The 22,555-nt window shown below is 36.2% G+C and overlaps 1 protein-coding gene across 1 annotated transcript in view; it reads left to right on the top strand.

The window, feature by feature from the left end:
* ERCC6 (ERCC excision repair 6, chromatin remodeling factor) overlaps positions 1-22,555 on the top strand; it is a 47,443-nt gene that overhangs the window by 7,314 nt on the left and 17,574 nt on the right. The window contains 4 exon segments of the mRNA XM_074907389.1: positions 38-761; positions 9,541-9,666; positions 13,107-13,265; positions 18,234-18,369. Of these exon segments, the coding sequence (XP_074763490.1) occupies positions 38-761; positions 9,541-9,666; positions 13,107-13,265; positions 18,234-18,369 (1,145 nt within the window).

Genomic DNA, 22,555 nt, shown 5'->3' with positions numbered 1-22,555 from the left:
CTTAAAGGCATGCTGGATGTTCTGATTTTTGTTGTAGAACCTGGTCCATCATGTCTTGGCAGTATGCTTATGCCTGTTCAGGAAACAGAGTGGGAAGAGCTTATTCGTACTGGCCAGATGACTCCATTTGGAACTAAAATACCTCAGAAGCCAGAGAGAAAGACACCACGATTAATGCTAAATGAAGTATCTGATTTTGAGAAGTACTTAGCAGACCAAGCTAAGCTGTCATCTGAAAGAAAGAAGTTATCCGTTCACAAAGGAGCAAAGAAGAAAGCACAAGCCAAAAATGCTCAGTGCATAGCTCCCACATCTACTACAAAGGAAAAAAGGGGTAAAACCCTGTCAAAAACAGATAAGCGCTTAAAAAAACACATGAGAAAACTTCAGAAGCATGCCCTCCAGATTCAGTCAAAAGCAGAGATTCCAAAAGAAAAATACCTTGAGGCCAAGAAGTTCAGGTGTGAACAGGAGGATGATAGTGCAGAGTCTGAGTATGTACCTGATGAGGAGCTCTTTGATCCAGAAGCAGCAGAGGAGGAGGAAGAGCAGACATCTTCTCATGCTGAAAATTATTCCAATTATGAACTCAGGAATTTGTCAAGAAAAAGAAAATATTTGGTGAAGAGAGATTTTAAAGAAGCTGAAGATGATGTTGACTACTTTCCAAGCTCTGAGGAAGAAGAACATATACTGGGGAAGCGCAAAGTCAAGAGGTGGAGAGATGATGGAGATGAAGACTATTATAAACAGAGACTAAGGTTAGTAGTCCTAGACGTTTTTATTAGTAACTAACAAATTATGTTGAACATGCAAAGGGCAGTGTCTGTAATACGCTGCTAGGAACTGAAGTAAGGAAAATGAGTCAGAATGATCATAGCATTCCAAAAGAAATTGGACATACCTCTTAATTACAAAGACTTTGCTGTTAGACTTTTCTGATTGTTACAGGTCCTTCAGTAGTAAGCTATTTGTGTATCAGTGTGTGTTTGTTTGCAACAACATATTACTTGGCAGCTTTATACTTTAAAACTTTATACACAGTACTGCTGTTGTCTATAGATCTTAGACTTACCTTTAAAGAGAAAAAGATTGTCTTCTGCTCCTAGGCAAAATTACAGTGCAGACAATGCCCTCCCTCTTCAGAGGGGTGGCACTTTTCCACTGAGAGAGAAATCTTTGGTTTGGGATGGGGTGAGATGCTTAGTTTTTGGCTTTAAATAATTAACTGCTAGTCAAGAAGAAATAATTTAAATAAATCATAGTTACATACTATTTTTGTAGAATATATTAGTTTATTGAAATCCGAGACAATTACATATAGTTTATATGGCTAACAGGTTTATTTGAAAATCAATATTAAAAGGGTCTTTTGAATTTAAACTTGTAAAAAATTTACACTGGAAAGGACAATATCTCTATTATTTGATTATTAGCATGTGATATCTCTTGCATAACCTACATTAGAAGACATAAGTAATGAAGACTGGATATTTATACTGCTGTTAGTCAAGTCTAAGAAGAGCTGCGATGTTTGGCAGTGATTTTCCTCTTTGTTATTGATGAGAGTGAGGGTAACAACATCCTTATCTAAAGAGATAGTGGCAGTGGTGGTGGCAGTGGGGTTTTCTGTTGCTATGATGACCTAAGGTTGTAAACTGAATAAGGTTTCTAAGGAGTATCTAGTATGTAAGGTGAGGAAACACAGCTAAGAACATGTTAGTTTTGAAAATGGTAGCTGAAATACCTTGTGCTAATCTGTGATTTCTGCAGTTTATACAACTTGAGTGTCGATGATCTTTCTGTAGCTACAGTGAGCTGTTGAGATGTTTTCACTACTGATAGCATAGCTCTTGAGCTCCTAGCATTAAGACTGAGCAATGTTTCTGTTTTCACAACTGCCTGAAAAAACATTTTGAAGGGGCAACAAAGTGACATGTAATTTGTTAGGCTGTTACAATGCTAACTAGACATGCCAGTGAAGTTAAGAGACATTTCTGGACATACTGGGATTCAAAAGATCAAGATCACTAAAATGATTGTTTTATTTTAGTTGTTCTGTAACGACTGACATATTGTCTCTTTTCTACTGTAAGGGTTGAAGCTTCATAAAATGAACTTCAGCTTGTTGATAGCATGCTACTTTTAACTAATTACTTCTAGTGGATGTCCTTCAAGTAGTTTTGTAGTCTTCTGGAAAATTATGGATTTCAACTTGAAAACAGCTGCTGTAGAGTGAAAGGAAGAGTATGTATTAGAGCTGGCAGTGAAGGGTGATTGATAAGTTTGATAGTGATAAGGCCTAGCATAGGAACTTGGTTAGTGTTTGGGAGACTTGAATTTTACACTTCTATAGAAAAATAAAATCTTAGTGATGTAAATGAAGCTGTGTCAGAGAAACGGTCATGAAGTAGAGGTATAAATACCATCTCTTCCTGTGGTGAGAGCCTGAGTTGCTGTGGAGAAAGAGATCTCCTCTGATAGCAGAGGTACTTAACAGTTGTAGAATACTGGTATCAAAAGCTCGAGTAGGAAGAGCCCAACTTCACTTGCACATCCCAGGTTGCAGAGGCATATCAGGAACTGATATGAGGCAATAGATTTGCAATCCCAGGATACTGCTTTTCAGATTTAAAGCATAGTTTATTGCTCTTGAATAGAAGATTTTGGCAAAAGGCTAATCTGAACAACGTCCAGAGGGTCAAAAAGAAATATGTTTTTTATTGGATGCATTAACAAAAATTAATTGTACTTAATTGGTAAAATATTTACTATTTTATTGAATAAAACTGTATTCTTCACATTTAAATTAGACCAATATTAAATCATTTTTAATTCAGTGTTTTCATCAAGAGTAATTTATTTTGATTGAAAGTTTTAATATGACTCACAGTTTAAATTCATTCAAACACGTTTTTTAATAACGTTAAGATTGTGACAATTTATCCTTAGCAAAGTCATATCATAGACTACATTTCTTTTGGTTACTAAAGTTACAATAAAAGCCTAAATGAATTTTAGAAATATCAATAACTGTAATTGCTACCAAAACACTACATCTCTTAAAAATTTCATAGCTACAGTTATTGTGGCTGTTAAGCTGCAGCTGTCCACATTGACGTTTTTATGCTGACACCCCCAGGTAATCTTCATTATGGGAAATGCCATGAGAAAATAAAATGTAGTGAATTAAGAAACATATTAAGAATGCTATAGAAGGGCTGTCATTTGCTTACATTTATGTCTTGTTTCATGTCAGTTTTATTTTTGAATGCAAACGAATGGGTGAGATTATGGTATATTTTACCCCTGAGAGAGGCAGAGGAAAACCCTTTAGGATTACTTTAGTCTTCTGAACATCTAGTCTTGTGCTTGGCGCTGAATACAGTCCTACACTTTTAAAGATTGAAAATTAGTTTCCTTAACATTAAAACTTTTCAGAGATGGGACTTGGAAGAGATTGGTCTGTGTCAAGGGGAAACTACGATGATGTTGTTAAAGCATGATAATTAGCTAACTGCAGGACTGCAGATCTCTAGAACAAGAGACTGTTTTCTGAACAGGAGCTGTTGTTATCTGCAGTAAACAGGGCAGGCAGGAGAGCATCTGGCTCTTTCCTTCTAAAGGCTACTTGCAGTTGGCTGGTCTAGTCACTCAGAACAAGATGTGATCAGTGGAACGTGAAAAAGCAAAGTTAGCTATACAGAATTCAGCTTGCACTCTCAGTAATTTCAGTTCTCTTCTCTTGCATGGGTCTTGTCTTTCTCTAGTTACTAGAGCCATGTTGCTGTGCAGACAGGCAGGGGAAAGTCATCCATCTATTCTGAAAAGGTTAACATCTAAGGTGAATCTTGGCTTGCAAGAATAATGAACAGTAGCAAGGAACATCAGGGTTATGGAGAGTAAGGTAAATAAGTAGGATACTGTCAACAGCTAAAAAGTAAGTTCAAGATTCAGTGAAAAGTAGCATATCATCATTCCCAGCTGTCCTTTGTACTGGCTATTACCAGCTGAACCCAGAGGATTAGGTAATCAGTCTCTGGGATGGTGCTGAAGGTCTCAGAAATCTGATCCCCATCGACAGGTATGTTTTCAGTGTATATTTTGTTGTAGTCAGCAGTGTCCATCTTGATCTAGAAGCATTCAGAATTGGTGCTGGTGGAATCTTAGAGGTCTTATAGTCACTATGCCCATAGCAGTTGTCAGTATGTATCTGCCTGCTGCTTCAAGGAAGGAATTACATGCCATTTTATGGGAGATGTCATGATATGGGAGATATGTGTTTTCTTGTGTATTCTGTATAGTTTATGGAGTACAGTTGTTTGAATTCTTCAGTTGCTATCAAGTGCTCAGAGGCAAGGCTGGGAAAGCTACTTCTTTCTGTGACTCCCAAGCAACATTCCAGCAGCTGAGTAGCTTGAAGTTGTGAAGCAACTGAAGAAGCAGTTAATACAAAGAATAAAAAAAAAAAAAAAATTTGCTTAAAAATAAGTTGGTTTTATCTGATCACTTTTCACGTGTTAGCTCTCTTTGAAGTATCTGAGTGACTGAATCTCTTGATGTTTCAGACTTATAAATTAAAAAAAGGATTAAATATTACCTTTCCTGAAAGATACTTTCTTAGAGCATCCTAACTTCTCTTTAAAATGACACAGCCAAGACACAAATGAAGATATATTTTGGCTCATTTGCTGAGTACACCTTTCATTCTAAGCTCAAGTGTGTGATTGTCTACATCAATCTTAATTTACTTATGGAGACTTGTGGTACTAAATGCATGTATTTCATCTGTTAGGATGTACCAATTAAATCTACCCATATAGACCATAAAAAGTTAGATCAGAAAAGTAATGCTCAATGCTTCAATTTAGCAAATTAGAATAATCTGTAAGGGATTCTTAGCAGTATAAAATAGAAAACATATTGTGCTTCACAAATGCAAACTATATTAGACACTCAGCTTGGTTCCTGATTGTTTGGTTTTTGTTTGTTTGTTTTGTTTTTTTAAATGTGCTCATTACTGTTTTGGATGCAGAATTTCTTTCTAGGGTATTGCAATAAGTGGGAAGCGGGCTTAGAATCTGAGAAAGATTTAATTGTATGATATATGGCTTTCATACTGCACTTTCAGGATAAAGTTGTATTTATGTCAGTGACCATGGACAGCATAAAATAGATTTCTCAAAGGTCATGCTTTTATTTTCAAGAGACCTTGGTGATATAGTAAAACCTGTATTTTCTGATTGTTTAGGCATACTAATGATGTTTAACTGAGGTGTGTAAGGAATGTATTGACCAAATAGTCAATATGTTACTGTGTAGTTTGGTCAAATATGAGCTACTGTTGTTTCTCCCTCCAAAGTCTGACTTCTGGGGAAAGGTACAAGACTAGACTGACCAACTGACTTAACTGATCTGGTCTTGCAAATAGCATTTGTCCATATTTACACTTTTTAAATAAATAATGAAGTTTTAGGGTAGGATATCATAATACAATATCTTACAATAAGTTTGGAGCCTTTCAAAAAATGAATAGCTTCCTCAAACTTTGACAGTTGTTATGGGTAACAACAAACTTCTGTTTTTTCTTTGAACTGGTAACTGGGGGCAAGGAAACCTCCAGACCTTTGAAAGAGATGTAGTACCAGAGATTTCAATACTAGAGCTTGATGTAATTATACACTTCAGTAAAACAACGTATGCAGTGTGTATGAAATAAACTTTTCTTTAGGAAAATTACATACAGGATTTATTGGTTCAAATTCTAGCTGTACATGTTTTCTAGGTATCTAATAATATTAAGAGAAATCTCAACAGTGATCACACTTCTTTCAGACAATGGAAGAGTTATATTAAGGTGAAGTGCCTAAATTCGTGGACAGCTACGAGCTAATCTCAGAAACGTTTCTTCTTGGTTGTTTCTGGATCACTTTTTCTAATGTACACTAGAGGGCAATCTGTTTCTTCCCAGGGGAGACTGAAGCTTCAGTGTGGCTAGTGGCAATTCATATTGGAATATAGAAGCATACTCTTGCACAAATTATTGCCCTGCTTGAGTTTAATATGGATTCTATACCTAGCTGTCACTTCAGAAGCTTTGTAATCTATAATTGTTTTGATTTTTAGTGTGGTAGGTAGGAGTTTTCTTCCTTGGTTTGAGTCTTGTCGTAACCCAATCAGATAAAATAAGTTCTGACATGTCTCAGTTTCAGTAATGACAACTGTCAGCATTTGTCAGTTTGATTTTTTGATCTTTTTCTGGATCTCAGAATAATAATTGACCATCAGTGCCTGATAGCAGAATGCTGTAGTACTGATCAAAAATAAATGCATTTTCATGCTGTGCCTCTAGAATGTATCATATTTGTCTGCTAGACTCCAGAGCATGAATGTTATTTTCCTAAATCAAACATTTAACAGACTGCTAGTCTAAGATGGAGATTTCCATTCCTGTGTTAGGATAGATATGTAAAAGTATCTGTGGGGAAAGCTTTGACACATAGATTTTTAGTCAGTTCTTTTTTTACTACTTAACTGGATACATAATTTCTTATAATGAAATAAGAACAATAATAAACATTAGCAACTCAATCAGTTTTTAATCAGAAAACTGAAGACTATCTTTATCCATCTTGGTTTTTTTTTCCGTTGCATATGCTACATTTTCTCTCCATCATGATTTTTAAGATTCCTGACTTAAGAGATCAAAATATATTCTAATGAAGCTGGCTGTCTAAACCTGTCCAGCACTGTGTCTTAGTTTTTCAGTGTAATTGTTTTTGGCAGTTATTGTAACGTGTATATTTGGAGATGGTGGTGTTACTTCCACTTAGCAAAACAATGCTACAGTTCTAAGCTTGTGACTGGTTTCATAAAGGCAGACTGTAAGTATTTTCTCAAAAGGTACTGGTAAAAATCTGGTCTAGAAACCTGCCTTTAATTATCTTTGTTTCATGAGAAAGGATATATGACTGTGTTATATGTATATGAAGTGTTAAACTTCTTACCTGTTCTCTGGTTCCTAACCCAAGTTTTTTTAAAACAAATTTGCCACAGTCACAGAAATTAAGTAGAAGTTCCAACAAGTTTCACTGAAGTAAGTGCTCAGGAAAACAAGATAAACTGTATTAATGCTGCCGCTGGAGAGAACAGAGCTTGAGCTTAAGTCTTAAGTTATGAGTGTAGAAGATGATTTTGAATGACCTAACAGCAAGAGTCTCTCTTAGTTTTTCCATGGTATTTCGTATCAGAGAAAGCAGAGTGGTGTCCTTAAGAAGTCATTGGTTGAATTGCCCCCAGAACTGGTTATGTAGTTCAAAAATACAAGGGGAACATTTGACCTTCATTGCCTGGTTATTTTTGTGTTTAACAGAAAACTTGAATCAAATTTGATTTTAAACAATTCTAGCTAACAGGATTTTTCTCTAGTGGAGAAGGCACTTCTCATACCAGGTTGGAAGGAGTTATGGTGCTGTACATGACATTGCACCAGTTGTGTCTGTTCTTAACATGACTAGTAGATAGCAGCATGACTGAAGTCTTAAAGACTTGGAGCAACACGATGTTTTATAATGTCTTCTGGCTTGTTTGCCAGGTTGGAAGTGCAAAATGTCAGAGATACTAGCTGTCTTGTGGGCAGATGTTTCAGAAAAATTTTAACAGTGACTTCTTACTCCCTCCTTTATGGCTAGTTAGGTCAGGATATAATGAAACTGTTATGTTCCCATAGCTGATGATGTTGTCAACTTTGGACCCGAAATTAACTTATATTTTTATGATTATGCTTCTTTCTCCTGATGGATAAAATTGGTCTAGTAGCTTTGAAAACATAAGGCTTTCAGCCCACAACTTTAAAGCACGCTGGATTGTGCATGGCAAGGCTGGAAATAAAATATGGTTTGCATGTCAACCCCTAGATGCAGTTTATCTTCAAATGCTTAAAAGCAATGCATAGCTTTACAGAAAAATCAGGATAAATCAATTAAAAAAAAATAATAAAAGAGGAAAATACTAATTTCCTCACACTTTTAAACAGTTCAGAAATCCTTTTTCCCTGAATAGGGGGTGTATTTTGAGGAAGGGGGTTGGTTGGGTTTTTTTGTTTATGTTTTAGAACTGTTATCCTTGCCATAGTTTTGGCTGCTACAGAGGCAGCCTAAGATAACAAAAAGCCGTTTGTATAATGGTTAAATGGTAAAATGTTACCAGGTCTATTCACTCACCTGTAATATTTGTCATTCAGAAATTGGAGGTGTACTGAAAAGCTGTTGCATCCTGTTAGGTCCTCCTCCATCCAGTTGTTGCAAGACTGTTCTGGAGTGCATTCTCCAGGGTTTGTTCAATGTGGAGTTAAAAGACTGGTCAGATGAGTTTTCCAGCGTGTAGCTGGGGAGACTGTTGCTTAATGCCATAGATTTCAGTGTTTGGCAGCTTAACTCATTTTTGGCCTCCATTTTCCATTTGCTTCTTTGCATCCCACTGCTACTATTTATAGTTCTCTGTAATCTGAACAATTTTAGTCTTCATGTTTTATATTTCAAATACTTCTAGACTATCAGGTCTTCTCCTTCAGCTTTTTTATAAGATGAAATATGGCTGGGTTTGTGCTGCATCCAGAACAGTAACATAAGGATATTTTTCATTTGTCCTATAGCTTTGCCAATTTCTGTAGGGATTTTGTCAGTTTATACACCACATTCAATGTGCCTGCAGTGAATGGCACTTTCATGGGAGAATTCCAGCAAAACCCAGATTGTCAGTGAAGTGCTCTTGATAGATTAGTACATACTCAGCTAACAGTAGCGTACACTTTACTATTACAGATAAATGTTTTGGGGTCACTGAAACACAGGTTCATAGTTCCCTTGGATGTTGAAGATCCTTTGGTGCTTTTTCAAAAGGGTGGGAATGATGGGACTGGAAGGTAATTCTTTAACCTGCCTAGAGACCAAATAAGAGGCTGCAGACCACAAATCACTTTGCAAATTCAAAATCTCAGAAAAATCATTCTCTTAATAATGGCTGCTTAACCGATTTAGAGCATGCCACTCCAAAGATGATGATGTTTCCAACTGAGTCTTCTGTATAAGATTATATGCTGCTGCACATTTCTCTAGGTGAAGGAAGTTATTTAAATACTTGATTAAATTTAAAAACCAGCTTTGGAATACCTAAGCTTTATTGATTGGGGGGGGGGTGTGTGTGTGTGTGTGTTATGGAGGTTTAGGAATTTCAGGTAGCCAGAATTTTTTGATAGCGTTACCTGTTGATTTCAATATATTAGTATATGTCTGTAGGAAATTATAATTGGCTATAAAACTGATGGTTTATAACTAAATGTTTGAGAGTGCATGCACCTTTTAATGTCAGATATTTTGAGCATTTACCTGCATAATTCTCTCCTCCATAGGATTACTATTTACATCATGACATCAGAGAATGCATTTTTGTTGGATTTTTATCTTACTGAAAATTCAGCTTAGTTTTTCATGTAATATCTTTTCTGTGCAATAATTGAATGTTGACTCCTTGTGTCACTAGGAGGTGGCAAAAAGAACGTTTGAAGGACAAAGATCATCAAACAGCTGAGGAACATTCAGAAGAAAGTGACACTGAATTTGAAGAGGGTTTCAAAGTACCAGGATTTCTCTTCAAAAAGCTTTTTAAGTGTGTATCATGTACTTTAATATTTTTTAATTAATTATTTAATATGTTGCTGTATACTGTTAATAATATTAGTAGTCATAGTGATTCTGGATGCCCTTTGCTTTAACTTTTACTTCAGTGAATGATGCTTCAACTTTTACTTCAGATGTTTCTGTAGGATTATTTCTTTAAAAAAGGCTCCAGGATCAAACCTTAGTGAAACTGATTTATTGCAAGCACAAAAGCAGTTACATGATGATAATTGGCTGGTCTGAATATTGTGAATGCATATTAGCTAAACTATGAATTGAGGAGCTTTACTTGTCTGTTTTTATAAATGCTTTCTTTTATTAACAAGTGCTTGCTTTTAATTCAGGCGTGGAGTGGTAGGATATCTTTACTTTGAAGAATAAAGTGTTGGCAAGTTGTGATAAATGCAAACAAGAAATAGAGGTGTTTCTGGTTGGGTGGAGTGAGTGAAATTTTCTTCCAGTAAAAAATACAGACAACTTTAACGACTCTATTGATAATTCATGTTATAAAATAGTCTTGAACGTTTTGCCCAGTAAAATTTTAAAATATGGAGAGTGCATTCTTAATTCCTTTACTAGATGGAAAACACTTTACAAGTCTTTCTTTAGTTATTTAGTGCTGGGTTACAGATTTGGACAGGACTGCTTTCTGTTTCAGTTTTTTGAGACCATGAGGCCCAGTGACACTTCAGTGTTCATTTCAGAAAGCTATTTACAAAAGACAGCCCAAACAAGATATCAGCTGACAAGTTAACTTCATCCATTATATCTCCCTTAACTTTCATGCATATTAGGTTTGAATTTATTTTTGTTGGCAACATTTTGCACAGCAGGAAAAACATCTTCTCTTTCAAAAGATAACTCTCTAAAATATTATAATTAGTGTAGTAGAAAGCCCTGGTTTATAACGGGCGTGTGTGGTATCCTTTCTAACAGGACCACTTAGTCTTAACCTCAAAGAAGTTATTGCTGTTGTCCTGCAGTTCCTCAGAAGGAAAGCACTAGCTCTGAAATGGAATTGAATTAATGACTTAGTTGCCAGGACCATACACAGCCAATATGTGGTCTTCTGTTGTTTATGCAAAAGTACAGCAGAAATAATCATCCTGAGAATGGATGTGTGGTCTGAGCAACCCTAAGGGAATTGAAATAAAGCAGACAACTAAAAATTAATCTTGGAGATACCAGCCTCACTAATGAAGGGTATCCCTGCAAGCATGAGTCAGTTGGCAAAACTTCTTAAGTGGTTAGAAAGATCAATTGAGTTGAATGATTCGTCTGACTTGTAACTTAAATGCTGAAATCTCCAATGTAGGAAGGCCCATAGTCAATAGGCATTAAACTTTGAGTTCTGAACAAGTTTAGTACAAAACATGGAAGTATATTGACCCAAAGAGGTGTACAGCAGCATATACTATGAGACACTTACAAGAAGTTAGCTCACACTGCAATAATAGACCCTTAATTTCTTTCTTTGGTAAGCCTGGTAAAGTGGACAGTCTGTTTCTTCCCTACATACTTGTCTACTTTTGAGGAACATTCAGCAAGAATACAATTGGTGCTGCTGTGGAACAAAACCAAACACAGTGAGCAAGACTGACTTACAAACATTCCCTTATACTGTCTGCACTTAGCCTAAGAGAATGTTGTCTGTATAAAGAAACCAGGTTTCTCCATGATTTGCTTTCAGTCTGTGATTTCCCTGATAAGTCTGAAATGCAATTTTGTCTCAGAAACAATGCAGCTAAACTCCGCTAGCTACTGTGGTGAATTTTGAGGGATGCATCACAGCATGATTGCTCACATGCAATACAATCCAGACATAACTATTTTGGAAGACTAGGCAACAGTTTTATTTCTACAGTGGTTTTGAGTAAAAAACAGAACATAAAAATTGGTGCAATGAAAGCGTAAGATAAAAGAGAATTTATTATCTCTCCATATAACAATAAAAAATTATTGGGGGAGGGGATTTTTTTTTTACTTGTATTTTTGCATACTTGCAGTTATTGCATGTTTATATGATTATACAAAGAAAGCACCTGCATTTTTTCCATTTTTACATAACCTTGGAGCAGAATTTTTTCCAAACTTAATTCTTGACTGTGAAACATTCTCGGGAGAGAGGGGAAAAAATGCTTATAAATGCAGCTAGCTTTTATGCAGTGGTTGTAATCCTAAGAAATAATACAAAATAAGATCAGGAAGTTCCTGAATGATTGTCTTCTGAAGAGTCATGCTGGATATTAGTCTGGAAGAGCAGTTTCTGACTGGAATTAAGGTGTTCTCTAATTCTTTAGTGTTTCTGTTAGAAAATATTTTGTCTTTATAAAATGTAATAATGGTAGCACCTTAACCCAATTATAGCTAATCTTGCCAGCCAATTCCTAGTTGTTTTTAGATTGCTGCATTTTTAAGATGAATTAATTTCTAACAAAATGTCTTTTTTAAGGGCTTCTTTGTATAATGCATTTGAGACACCAGCAGATAGTATGATGTCTGAACCATTAGATGTGTTCAACAGTTACAAGACACAGAAGTGCTGAAATGTGTATCTTATTTTTTTAAATTGTAATTTAAATATACTGTTTCTTCATTTCTTTCTGTTCTGTTTTCAATTTAACCTACACACGTGGTATGTTATTCCTACTGGTCTCACTATTTCATATTATTATAAAAAAGTACGTCCTAAAGTGATTCTCAGTCCAGCATCTTATCTCCACCTTTTTAGCTTGCAATTGTAAATCTTTTTTTCTAATCTGCTTCTTTTAATTGGAATGTGTTTTACATTGTTGCTCATACAATTTCCAGTGAATGACTGAGAGTAGAAACTTCCTTGATACTCTCACGTGATAATGCTCTGTTGCATCCCATTCACTCTATTGTTTTGCCTTCCAAAACCTTTTACCTTGTTGGCTTTTTTCTTCATTGAAAGAAACTAAATGTTATTAAATTAATTTATGTAAAAATAAAGCATGTTTTGGCAAATGTGATCATTTTTCACTGTGGAGTATAAAGTCTGTACCACTTACAAGTCAAGCTTTTCCTTCAGTTCAGGGTATATGTTCCAAATAATACAATTTACTAGACCCTTACATGTCACCTTTTCTGAAAAGATAATGCTTTGTTAGAGTAGCTTTCCAAGTTGCTTTTAACACTTAAAATATACATGAAATAAAATACCCTCTAATTACCATGACTATCAGTTTAATTAGAAATGTTTTAGTGTTGCATAAAGAATGAAAGTCACATGTAATGTCTGAGTACATCAAAAATGTATGACCTAGTAAATACAGCACTCGTGTAAAACACACATCCAGCATGTTATTGTAACTAGTATAAGAACCTTGCCAAATGATTAATTCATGGGTACTTTCTGTTATGATCTCTATTATCAAACATTTGCCATCTTCTCTTTCCTTGTTTTAGGTACCAGCAGACAGGTGTTAGGTGGCTCTGGGAATTGCACTGCCAGCAGGCAGGAGGAATTCTGGGAGATGAGATGGGATTGGGCAAGACCATCCAGATAATTGCCTTCTTGGCAGGTCTGAGCTACAGCAAGATCAGGACTCGTGGTTCAAATTACAGGCAAGTGCTCCTCTGCAGACTGTCAGTCTGTGGAGCTCAATTAATATTTCATCAGATGTATTGCTGGTGGAGGAGGGTCCTGTGAATTATTAATGACATTTCAATTACAATATTCCTTTAATTCTTTTAGTGGGGGACATCAAAGGAAAAATTTTACGAGACAATGGAGCTGTAGGGCAGGAAAAATTAAACATGTAACACTTTTAATGAATTCCAGGCATTGATGCTTCATTTTGCAGATGAGCAGCACTAGATATTTTGGGTCAATACAGTGTCTAAGGTTAGCTTCCACAAATGGATTGTTTACAAACTCGATTACATTAATATCAATAGTTTACACAATATGGAATTTTAGATTGGATGTAATACCTTTAGTTCCATTTATTAAATTTTACATTAAAATATTTGTTCTGGCAAGCCACCAGGTAAATGCTTTACAGGAAGCAGCAAGCTGATTTGCAATGAAAGTTAGCGTTTCTGATTGGCAGAGAATTATTCCTGACAAAAAAAATAATAGTAAAAGTAGTAACTTACACAGAGGAATTTTTATCTGCTTTTTTGTTGTTGCTTTTCAAAACTATGTTAGTGATTTGCCTTTCTTACAAGATCTTTTATGCTTTGTTGTTACTAAAAAATGCTTTAAAATTCCTTCTTCATAGGTGAAATTACCATAAAAGATACTTGTTGGTGTTCTTGGATTTATAAATGCATGCATGAACAACACTTGATTTTTCTAGTTTTGTTGGCCAGTTTACCTGATGTAAATTATTTACATGAAGTTAAGCAAATACCATTGTACTCTACTAAACAAAAATAGGTAACTTTATATAGAGGCATATTTAAATTATTTTCAGCATGTACATGAACTGTAAAATAGGGTTTTAAAGATAAAATATTACTGCTTTTCTCCAGTTGCTTTCTACTGTAACTTTTATATGAAAAACCTCCAGGTCCTCCATCACTCAGGCCATCTGATTTTATTTTGATATGGCTGTCTGATTTAAGGATGCTACTGTATAGATTATTTTGTGTAGGTATATTCCCTGCCCCAGCTGGAGGACCATTGAGACAGTAGAAATCCTTCAATAACATCTATGGACACTGTTACACAGTTACAGCTTAAGACCTAAGATACTGCAGTGAAACTACAATAAAACTTTGAAAAGGCCAAAATATAATAGCACACCTAAGTTGCAGTGTTCTTTCTGCATGTAAGATAATGTGTTCAGTTTCATTTTTTGGTTGGTGCATGTCATTAAGTCTATCATGAGCTGTCTAGGTATCTAGATGAGCTTGTGTCTAGGTTGAAATCTATTGCTAAAACCTGTTGAAGGGCTTGGGGGTCCACCAGTTTGCTTCTTTCCAAATATATTGTTTTGTTTAGCAAAAATGTTACCTTTCACTACAGACTCTGCTTCATTTATTTGAGAGATCAGATGAGAAACTCTGCCGTAAAGTTTATACACTGATTATTTACTCATCTGTGTTCTTCATGATACTGAGATATAATCATACACATTAAACATTAAGGCTGAATCTCTGTTATGAGTGGCAGAGAGATTAATTTCCATGGTGCTTGCATAAATAAAAATCCATTGCCCCAGAAAAAATTTGTATTGCTCTTGCTGCCTTGTTCTTTTATGTTCTAGGATTTAGTTGCCATTTCAGTTTCATTTTGAAGGCGTGATTTGCCAGTTCTTGGCAATAGAGTTGGTTATAATGCAGCATGTTTTCCTCTGCTGATTTTTTCAGTACTTTATGTAGTATGACTACAGCTTCCTTTTTCATAGTAGTACGTTGCAGGAATAGATCTTATTTGCAATTCTAATCACATCCAGTTAAATAAGAACTAATAAAGAATACTGCTGTGAATTTGAGTTTATAAACCAGAAGCAAGAGAAGAAAGAGATTTGGGTATATTGGTCATATATTGACCATAAGCTATTAGTATAATGCAGCTGTGAAAAAGGAACAGAATACATTATGACTATATATTTGGGGTAGAAACAGGGCAGTATTAGTATCCTGAGTACAAGGCAGCAGTAAGGCTTTGGCTTTGAATGTTATTAGTGTCACCTTTGTTCAAGGAAAGCAAATATAAATTGGATGGGCAGCAGCACAAATCTGTTGCAGTGACTAGGAGAATGAAGGATGCCTCCTAAGCAGAGCAAGCAGAAGTTCATGGTTTCGGTTTTGTGAAACAGCACAGATTGGAAGAAGTTAGATTACTCTTTTATATAAATAAATAAAAGCTCTCAAAAGAAAAATAAAATGTTGGTTAATGGAAAGTGATTAGAGCCAGACTAGACATAGAAGTTTCACACAACCAAGTGGAGGGGGAGTGGATTTTCTGAAAATTGATCAAAGGAAGTGTGAACTCTTTGTGTAAACTGAAGGGGGGGGGGGAGAAAACAAACACAGACAACCCAACACATGAGTTTGTTTGTTTACCCCCTTGGTCTGTATCAGAGGTAATTTTTTTACTACCCGTGAAGAATGAGAAACTAATATGTTCTGGGAAGGTTGGCTTTTTTGCTGTAGATATTTTTAAGAGCAGTAACAGTGGTTATTTGGATTTGTAGCATAGTTGAAGCTATTTTTTGCATCTCTAACTTCTAACTTACTGCTGAGAGTTTTTTAATTAGACTATGTAAGTTTGTTATATAATATTTTTTCATAACGAAACAGATAAGCAACATCCAGGTTGTTATTCTGCATATGTATAAGCTTTTAATAAAGAATATTAGTTCTTAATGTCAGCAGTTTCTGAAGGCATTAACAGGGTTTTTTTAAAGCAGGGTATTTCTGGCGTCTGGGAAATCCTTCTTTATTGCTATATGCATGTGGTTTGAATGGATACTGTGATCTTTTGAATTGTTTATTTCCACTTGAATGGTACATAGTTGGCCAGAGAGTATGTGATAACTGTAACTATTGCCTTTGTTTGCAAAGTCATTTTTTTCTGTTTTTTAAAGAGCAAATATATTTGAAAAATAACTACTAGTAACTAGTACTTACATGATTGTTGGTATTGATCTGCGATGGTAATGTTTTTTCTTTGGCTGTTGCATATGAGATTTTTTCGCTTCTTAACAGTAGCTCTGAATTTAATATACAGACTTTGTTTCAAACATCCTCAGTAGTTCTCAGAAACAATCATATGATTAAGAAACTTATGAGAGAGTTTAAGCCCAGCTCAGATGTCAACTTCCATGTATGATATATTCTGCTGCTTTAGAGTTCTTGTCTTATCTGTGAATTATGGTTGTAATGGTACAGTGTATTACCGACATGAAGCAAAACACCTGTGTTTAAGTCTATTTGTGAGACTCTAGCTACACATTCTTTTTAATAGAAGTAATAAAGTAGTTGTTTGTTAATGATTTCTTTTCTCTTATAGAAATAGCATTCACCCAAACCTGTTTTGTATTACCACAGAAGGAAGTTCCCTTATGTCTTATTGTTTGGAGCTTTTCTATTTCTGTGTTTATCTTGATAGATGCATCCATTAACTGTTCAGTGGATAGGCTAGAATCACAGAATGTCCCATGGGCAGGGACACCTTCCACTAGATCAGGTTGCTCCAAGCCCCGTCCAACCTGGCCTTGAACACTGCCAAGGAGGGGACAGACACAGCCTCTCTGGGCAGCATGTTCCTGTGCCTCACCACCCTCACAGTGAAGAACTTCTTCCTTACATCTAATCTAAGTCTACCCTTTTTCAGTTTAAAGCCATTACCCTTTGTCCTATCGCTGCGTGCCCTTGTAAAAGGTCCCTCTCTGGCTTTCCTGCAGGCTCCCTTTGGGTACTGGAAGGCTACTATAAGGTCTCCCTGGAGCCTTCTCTTCTCCAGGCTGAGCAACCCCAACTCTTTCAGCCTCTCCTCATAAGCGAGGTACTCCAGACCCTGATCATCCTTGTGGACTCCTCTGGACTGGCTCCAACAGGTCCATGTCTTCCTTATGTTGGGGACCCCAGAGCTGGACACAGATCTCCAAGTGGGGTCTCATGAGAGTGTAGTAGATGGGGAAAATCATCTCCCTTGACCTGCTGGCCACACTTCTCTTGATGCAGCCCAGGACATGGTTGGCTTTCTGGACTGCGGGTACACACTGCCGCATCATGTTGAGCTTCCCTTATCTCCAGCATGTCGACTGCACCACACAACTTGGTGTCATCAACAAACTTGCTGAGGGTGCACTCAATCCCACTGTCCATGTCCCCAACAGAGATATTAAACAGAACTGGTCCCAATACTGACCTTCGAGGAACACCACTCATCACTATTCTCCATGTGGACATTGAGCTGTTGACCACAACTCTTTGCGTGCGACCATCCAGCCAATTCCTTATCCACCAAATGATCCATCCAGCAGATCCATGTCTCTCCAGTTTAGAGACAAGGATGTTGTGCAGGACAGTGTCAAACCAGGTAGATGAAGTGAGTTGCTCTTCCCTTAACCCACCAACACGTAACCCCATTGTAGAAGGCCATTTAAATTCGTCAGGCACGATTTTCCCTCAGTGAAACTGTGTTGGCTGTTACCAATCGCCTCCTTATTTTCCATGTGCTCCAGCATAGTTTCCAGGAGGATCTTGCCAGGCACAGAGGTGAGACTGACTGACTGTAGTTCCCCAGGTCTTCCTTTCTTCCCTTTTTAAAATGGGGCTATGTTTCCCCTTTTTCAGTCAGTGGGAACTTCGTCAGACTGCCACAGCTTCTCAAATATGATGGATAGTGGCTTGGCCACTTCATCCACCAGTTCCCTCTTCTTATCCCTTTCATCCTCCATTAAAAAACAGACTTCCAGAAAAAGAAAGTGACAATTCGTTTCTATAGGGCTCATATTCCACTTAACACTTCAAGTGTGTCACTTTAATGTGTGTATTTTAATGAGCCACTTTATAGAGTAATTATTTATTACTATTTATTTAAAGAGGGTTTTTTTCTTGAATATTTTATTTTAGGTACCAGGGGTTGGGTCCAACAGTGATTGTTTGTCCAGCTACTGTGATGCATCAGTGGGTAAAAGAATTCCACGCTTGGTGGCCTCCATTTAGAGTCGCCATTCTCCATGAAACTGGTTCTTTTACAGACAAAAAGGTAATGGTTGACATCCATTTTGTAATTCAGTAAACTTTTTTTTTCCTTGTATTTGTGCTAGCAAAAAAAAAATTTCCCAGTTCTGAATGTTTCTGTGAAAGCTTGTGCTCTTTCTGTGGTTGTTTGAAAAGAACAAAAAGTTCACTGTCTTGTATAGATTTTGTTAGGAAACTGGACAAAAAGGAGATGACATGGAGTACATTTATATAATGATATAGAATGGTTTTGCCTGAACAAATTGGACATAGCGAAGGTTTCTTGCTTGAGGATTGCTAGAAGTTCATGACTAGACTGCTTGTACACCAGATATGTGCTTCTAGTACTGGGGAGTTGTTTCCTTGCACTTCCATGCATCAGTATGTCATTGATAAAATATTTGGTACATTTTGCTTGCACAGGTGATTTCTCTTCAGTTGGTTAGTATGTCAGTTGATATCACCTAGTCTCATTTTCTTTAATGGTTGTTGTTTGTTGATTTTTTATTTTTTCAAGCAATGCTTTTTCTGTCTTTTAATTTTCTTGATCAGTCTCTTAATATGCATGTTCTTACTCCATTTCTTAAGTTGACAAGCCTGACTTGTCTGAAGTTTCAATCCTTGGCATCTTGCAGGAGCAAAACAAGGAAAACTTAGGTTTTTGTTTTCCCTTAGCCTCATATTTCAGATGCTTTAAATGGATTTTTCAGGATTCAGCAAAGCATTAAAAAATTTCTCTTTAAATATTTATTGAATTTCTTGTAATAACATTAAAATGATATGGTGTTTAATTGCACTTGATTAAACGTATTCTGAGGTAATTGATGCATTTACAGTACATGGCAAGAAAGGAATAGCATGCAGTAATGTGCTAATAGCTTCCTGTTGTTCAATTAACTTGGTGTGTTTTCAAGCCCTAAAAGTCTGTTGACCTCAATAACATGCTTGCATGTCTTCCTAAATTAAATAGTGTGTGCTTATTTTGGGGTATTTGTTAATTAATGCACTTGACAAATTGGCTCAAATTTTTCCACCTGCAGGAATAGTCAGGTTTTCAGGACTTCACCTTCCCATTATCCTCCTACAGATGCCTACTCAACAACTTAATATTAAGGAATTTGGATAACATATGATCACTTTAGATAGGTTCAGTTCTCTAATTCTGCCCTAATGCCTCATCTTCTGAGAGCTGCAACAGTACAAGTGTCACTGCTGATGTGGTCTTCATCTCATGGACATTTTTTTCCTAGATGCATGAATAACACTTGTACACTGAAAATATGTAACATAAAATACAGGCCAGGTGATTTACCTCCTGCCCAGAATTTTTTTTCAAAATACATTCTTTCTATGAATACATTAGTGCTGATCTGTTCTCATGACAATTCCATCTTCTGATAACCTATGGCTTTACAGGAGACTGCTTTTGCATATGTTGACTTTGTTATCCAAGGACCGTTCTGCCTTTATGCTCTGGCATAAGCTTAAATTTAAGTTTTAAGAAATAAATAAGAAAATTTGTGGTTAGGCTGTGTAAGAACAAACGTTTGTTCTTTGATTGAAATTAATTTTACATGGCCAAAAGCCAAGTTCCTATGCATCTGTGGTCTCAATGTTGCATGGACCTGTTTGGAATTAAATTGATATTTCCAGGATTCACATATTGTTCTGTTAGTATATCATGGTTTATCACAAAGTAAATGAGGAGGGTGTTGTGCTGAACAGCTAACTTTCCAGGAGACAGGATTGGGGAACTGAATGTTGTTACCTGCTTTGGAATGAGAAAGGTCACTTCAGCCTGTGGGCTAACAAAGGTTAGAATGGTCTGTACTGGTGGAAGAAAGTAATTGTCTCCTGAATTAACTGACATCAGACAGTGAAGATCTTAACGGATTTTGAGGAATGCATTATCCTGTAGTAGCTGGCCAACAGGTTGTGTGGTAAAACACAGTATTGCCGCTTGTTCTGTATAGGCCTGTGAAAGAGGGACAGATGATTTCTACAGAATGGAGAAAGATTAATCTTAAAACTAACGAAGGAGAATTTTGGAGGAAGAGAGTTAAGCAATGACACGTGTCCCATAGGGCAAGACAGTATTTCATAGCAGAAAGGGTCAACAGCTGAAGTTACACTTGACAAAACTGTAGTTGATCTTTAGATGAGATGGATCTATGTAATTATTACCATAACAATGTCAGGAATCCCCAAATACTAACAAATACTAAATCTTTCAGCACTGGTGAAATTATATGCTTTTATGAATAGGTATTTTCCATTGTACCTTCTAAGGTACTCAAGCATCAATGCAATATCCTGTCTCCCAGTTCTTTAGACTTGCCCACAGAAGTTTTTGCTTGACAGTGAAGAGTGGAAGACATCTGTTCCAACTGTTTTATCATAAATTGATAGTACACAATGCTTTGCACATCTTTTCAGTTAGTGACACTTTTTTAATGTTGCAAAAGGACTTCTGAGCAGCGTCATAAGTGAAAGGCTCACTGATTATTACCTTGGCATATCCTCTCTTCCCAGACCATTTTGGTTTTCTTTGCAAACAACTTTAAAATTTTCCACAATAGTATGAAATAACAGCCTGAATTGTAAGCACCAGATTGACTGCAAATCTGGTCAGCCTGTTTCAGATGAGTTACTGAGACATTCTGCTTAGATATTTCTGCTGCTATAGTATTTGTGTAGGTTTTGAGCATACATGATACCAAAAGAGAGACTATTTCAATTCCTTAGCTAAAATAACAATGGTAGACAATTTTGCAGTAAGGGAGAGAAGCGTGAAGTTCCAGTTTCACCCACTGAAATATGACTAATAGTTTACAACCTTCAGCTATCCACAAGGGAAGGCAGATTGATATTTTAGATGATGGAAGGAAGACACAATACCAAGTTGGATAGGTGTCTGAGACTTTAGAGCCAGTTTAAGGCATTTGGATGAAATGTAAAACTTACTTTATTATTATTTGTGATCACAGATCATTTGATTCTTCTATAATGATAAGGATGCTTAAGTTGGAAGCAGTAGGAAGAACCAGATTTAAGTAGTAGTCTTCCCCTGTGAAGTCAGCTTTCAGTTTGAGCAAGGTACAGCATTTGTGCCATAGGTACAGCATTTGTGCCTAAGTATGTCCTATGATGCTGTCTCATGCTGTTAACCTCCTACTATGGTTTACACTCAAATCTGATGTAGCTTAAAGTGACTTGTAAATAAGAAGTCCTTTGAGACCTCTCAGGATGAGAGAAAATAAAGTAGTAAAACTAATGTAGTGTATCATAAATACTGTTTTATTTATGGTATAGAACAGAAGGTAGGGGAAAGAAAGCTCTGTAAGTGTAGCAAATAAAGCCTCCTGTGCAAAGAGCTTGTCCTGTTGTTTCAGAACTTCTGATGGTATATGAGCATTTGTAAATCATAGAATGTAAGAGGCAACATGAACTTTAGTTATCTTGGTTTAACATATAGGTATCACTGACTTAACAATTGTTTCTGGTGGTGATCACATACCATTTGTAAAGCCATAGTGTTGCTTTCCCTTATTCTGGTCAAATGCTGGACAGACAATGCAACCCTCGAAAGCAATTGATAGTTCATGATGCTTGCACCTGTGGAACCATCTATTTGAAGATGATTTTGCACACTGATCATAGACCTTCTACCCTCACAGCAGAGTACACAATCGACATGTAAACAATAAGCTGCAGAGGTTACAGTTACTGGCATGACTGCATATAGAACCTCTGTTTTAGCCAAAGGTTCTATTTCTAAGTTAAAGACCAAACTCAGATAAACTTAGTACCATGCCACAAGAAGTAACATTCTTGTTAAATATGTAGTAAGTGCTTTAGCTCTTTTTATTGCAACTTTTACATTATTAAACATTGTAGTATGTTCTTTTGAAGCTTCTTCATGGTGCCATTTAGATTGTTTTGTTGGGGCAGGGAAATAATAAAAAGGTTTAAAAGTTGAATTTATGGATCTCGGGGCTTAATGGTTGGTTATGAGATAGTGATAAGTCTGCTGAAGAATGCATTTTTGATTCACAAGCGATATATGATTGTGTAAGTGACTAGATATTAACTCTGTAAATTCACACTTACCCTAAAGGTATCTGAATGTTTAGAGACTTTTATAGTTATCACTAATCTAGTTCTTTAATTTCAATCTTAACATACATGTTTCTGTTTAATATATAATATTA

The sequence above is a fragment of the Athene noctua genome, chromosome 5 (genome assembly GCF_965140245.1).
Source record: "Athene noctua chromosome 5, bAthNoc1.hap1.1, whole genome shotgun sequence".
NCBI classification, from domain to species: Eukaryota; Metazoa; Chordata; class Aves; order Strigiformes; family Strigidae; genus Athene; species Athene noctua.
The sequence above is the reverse complement of the archived record's forward strand: the minus strand, read 5'-3'. Positions and strand labels throughout refer to the sequence as shown.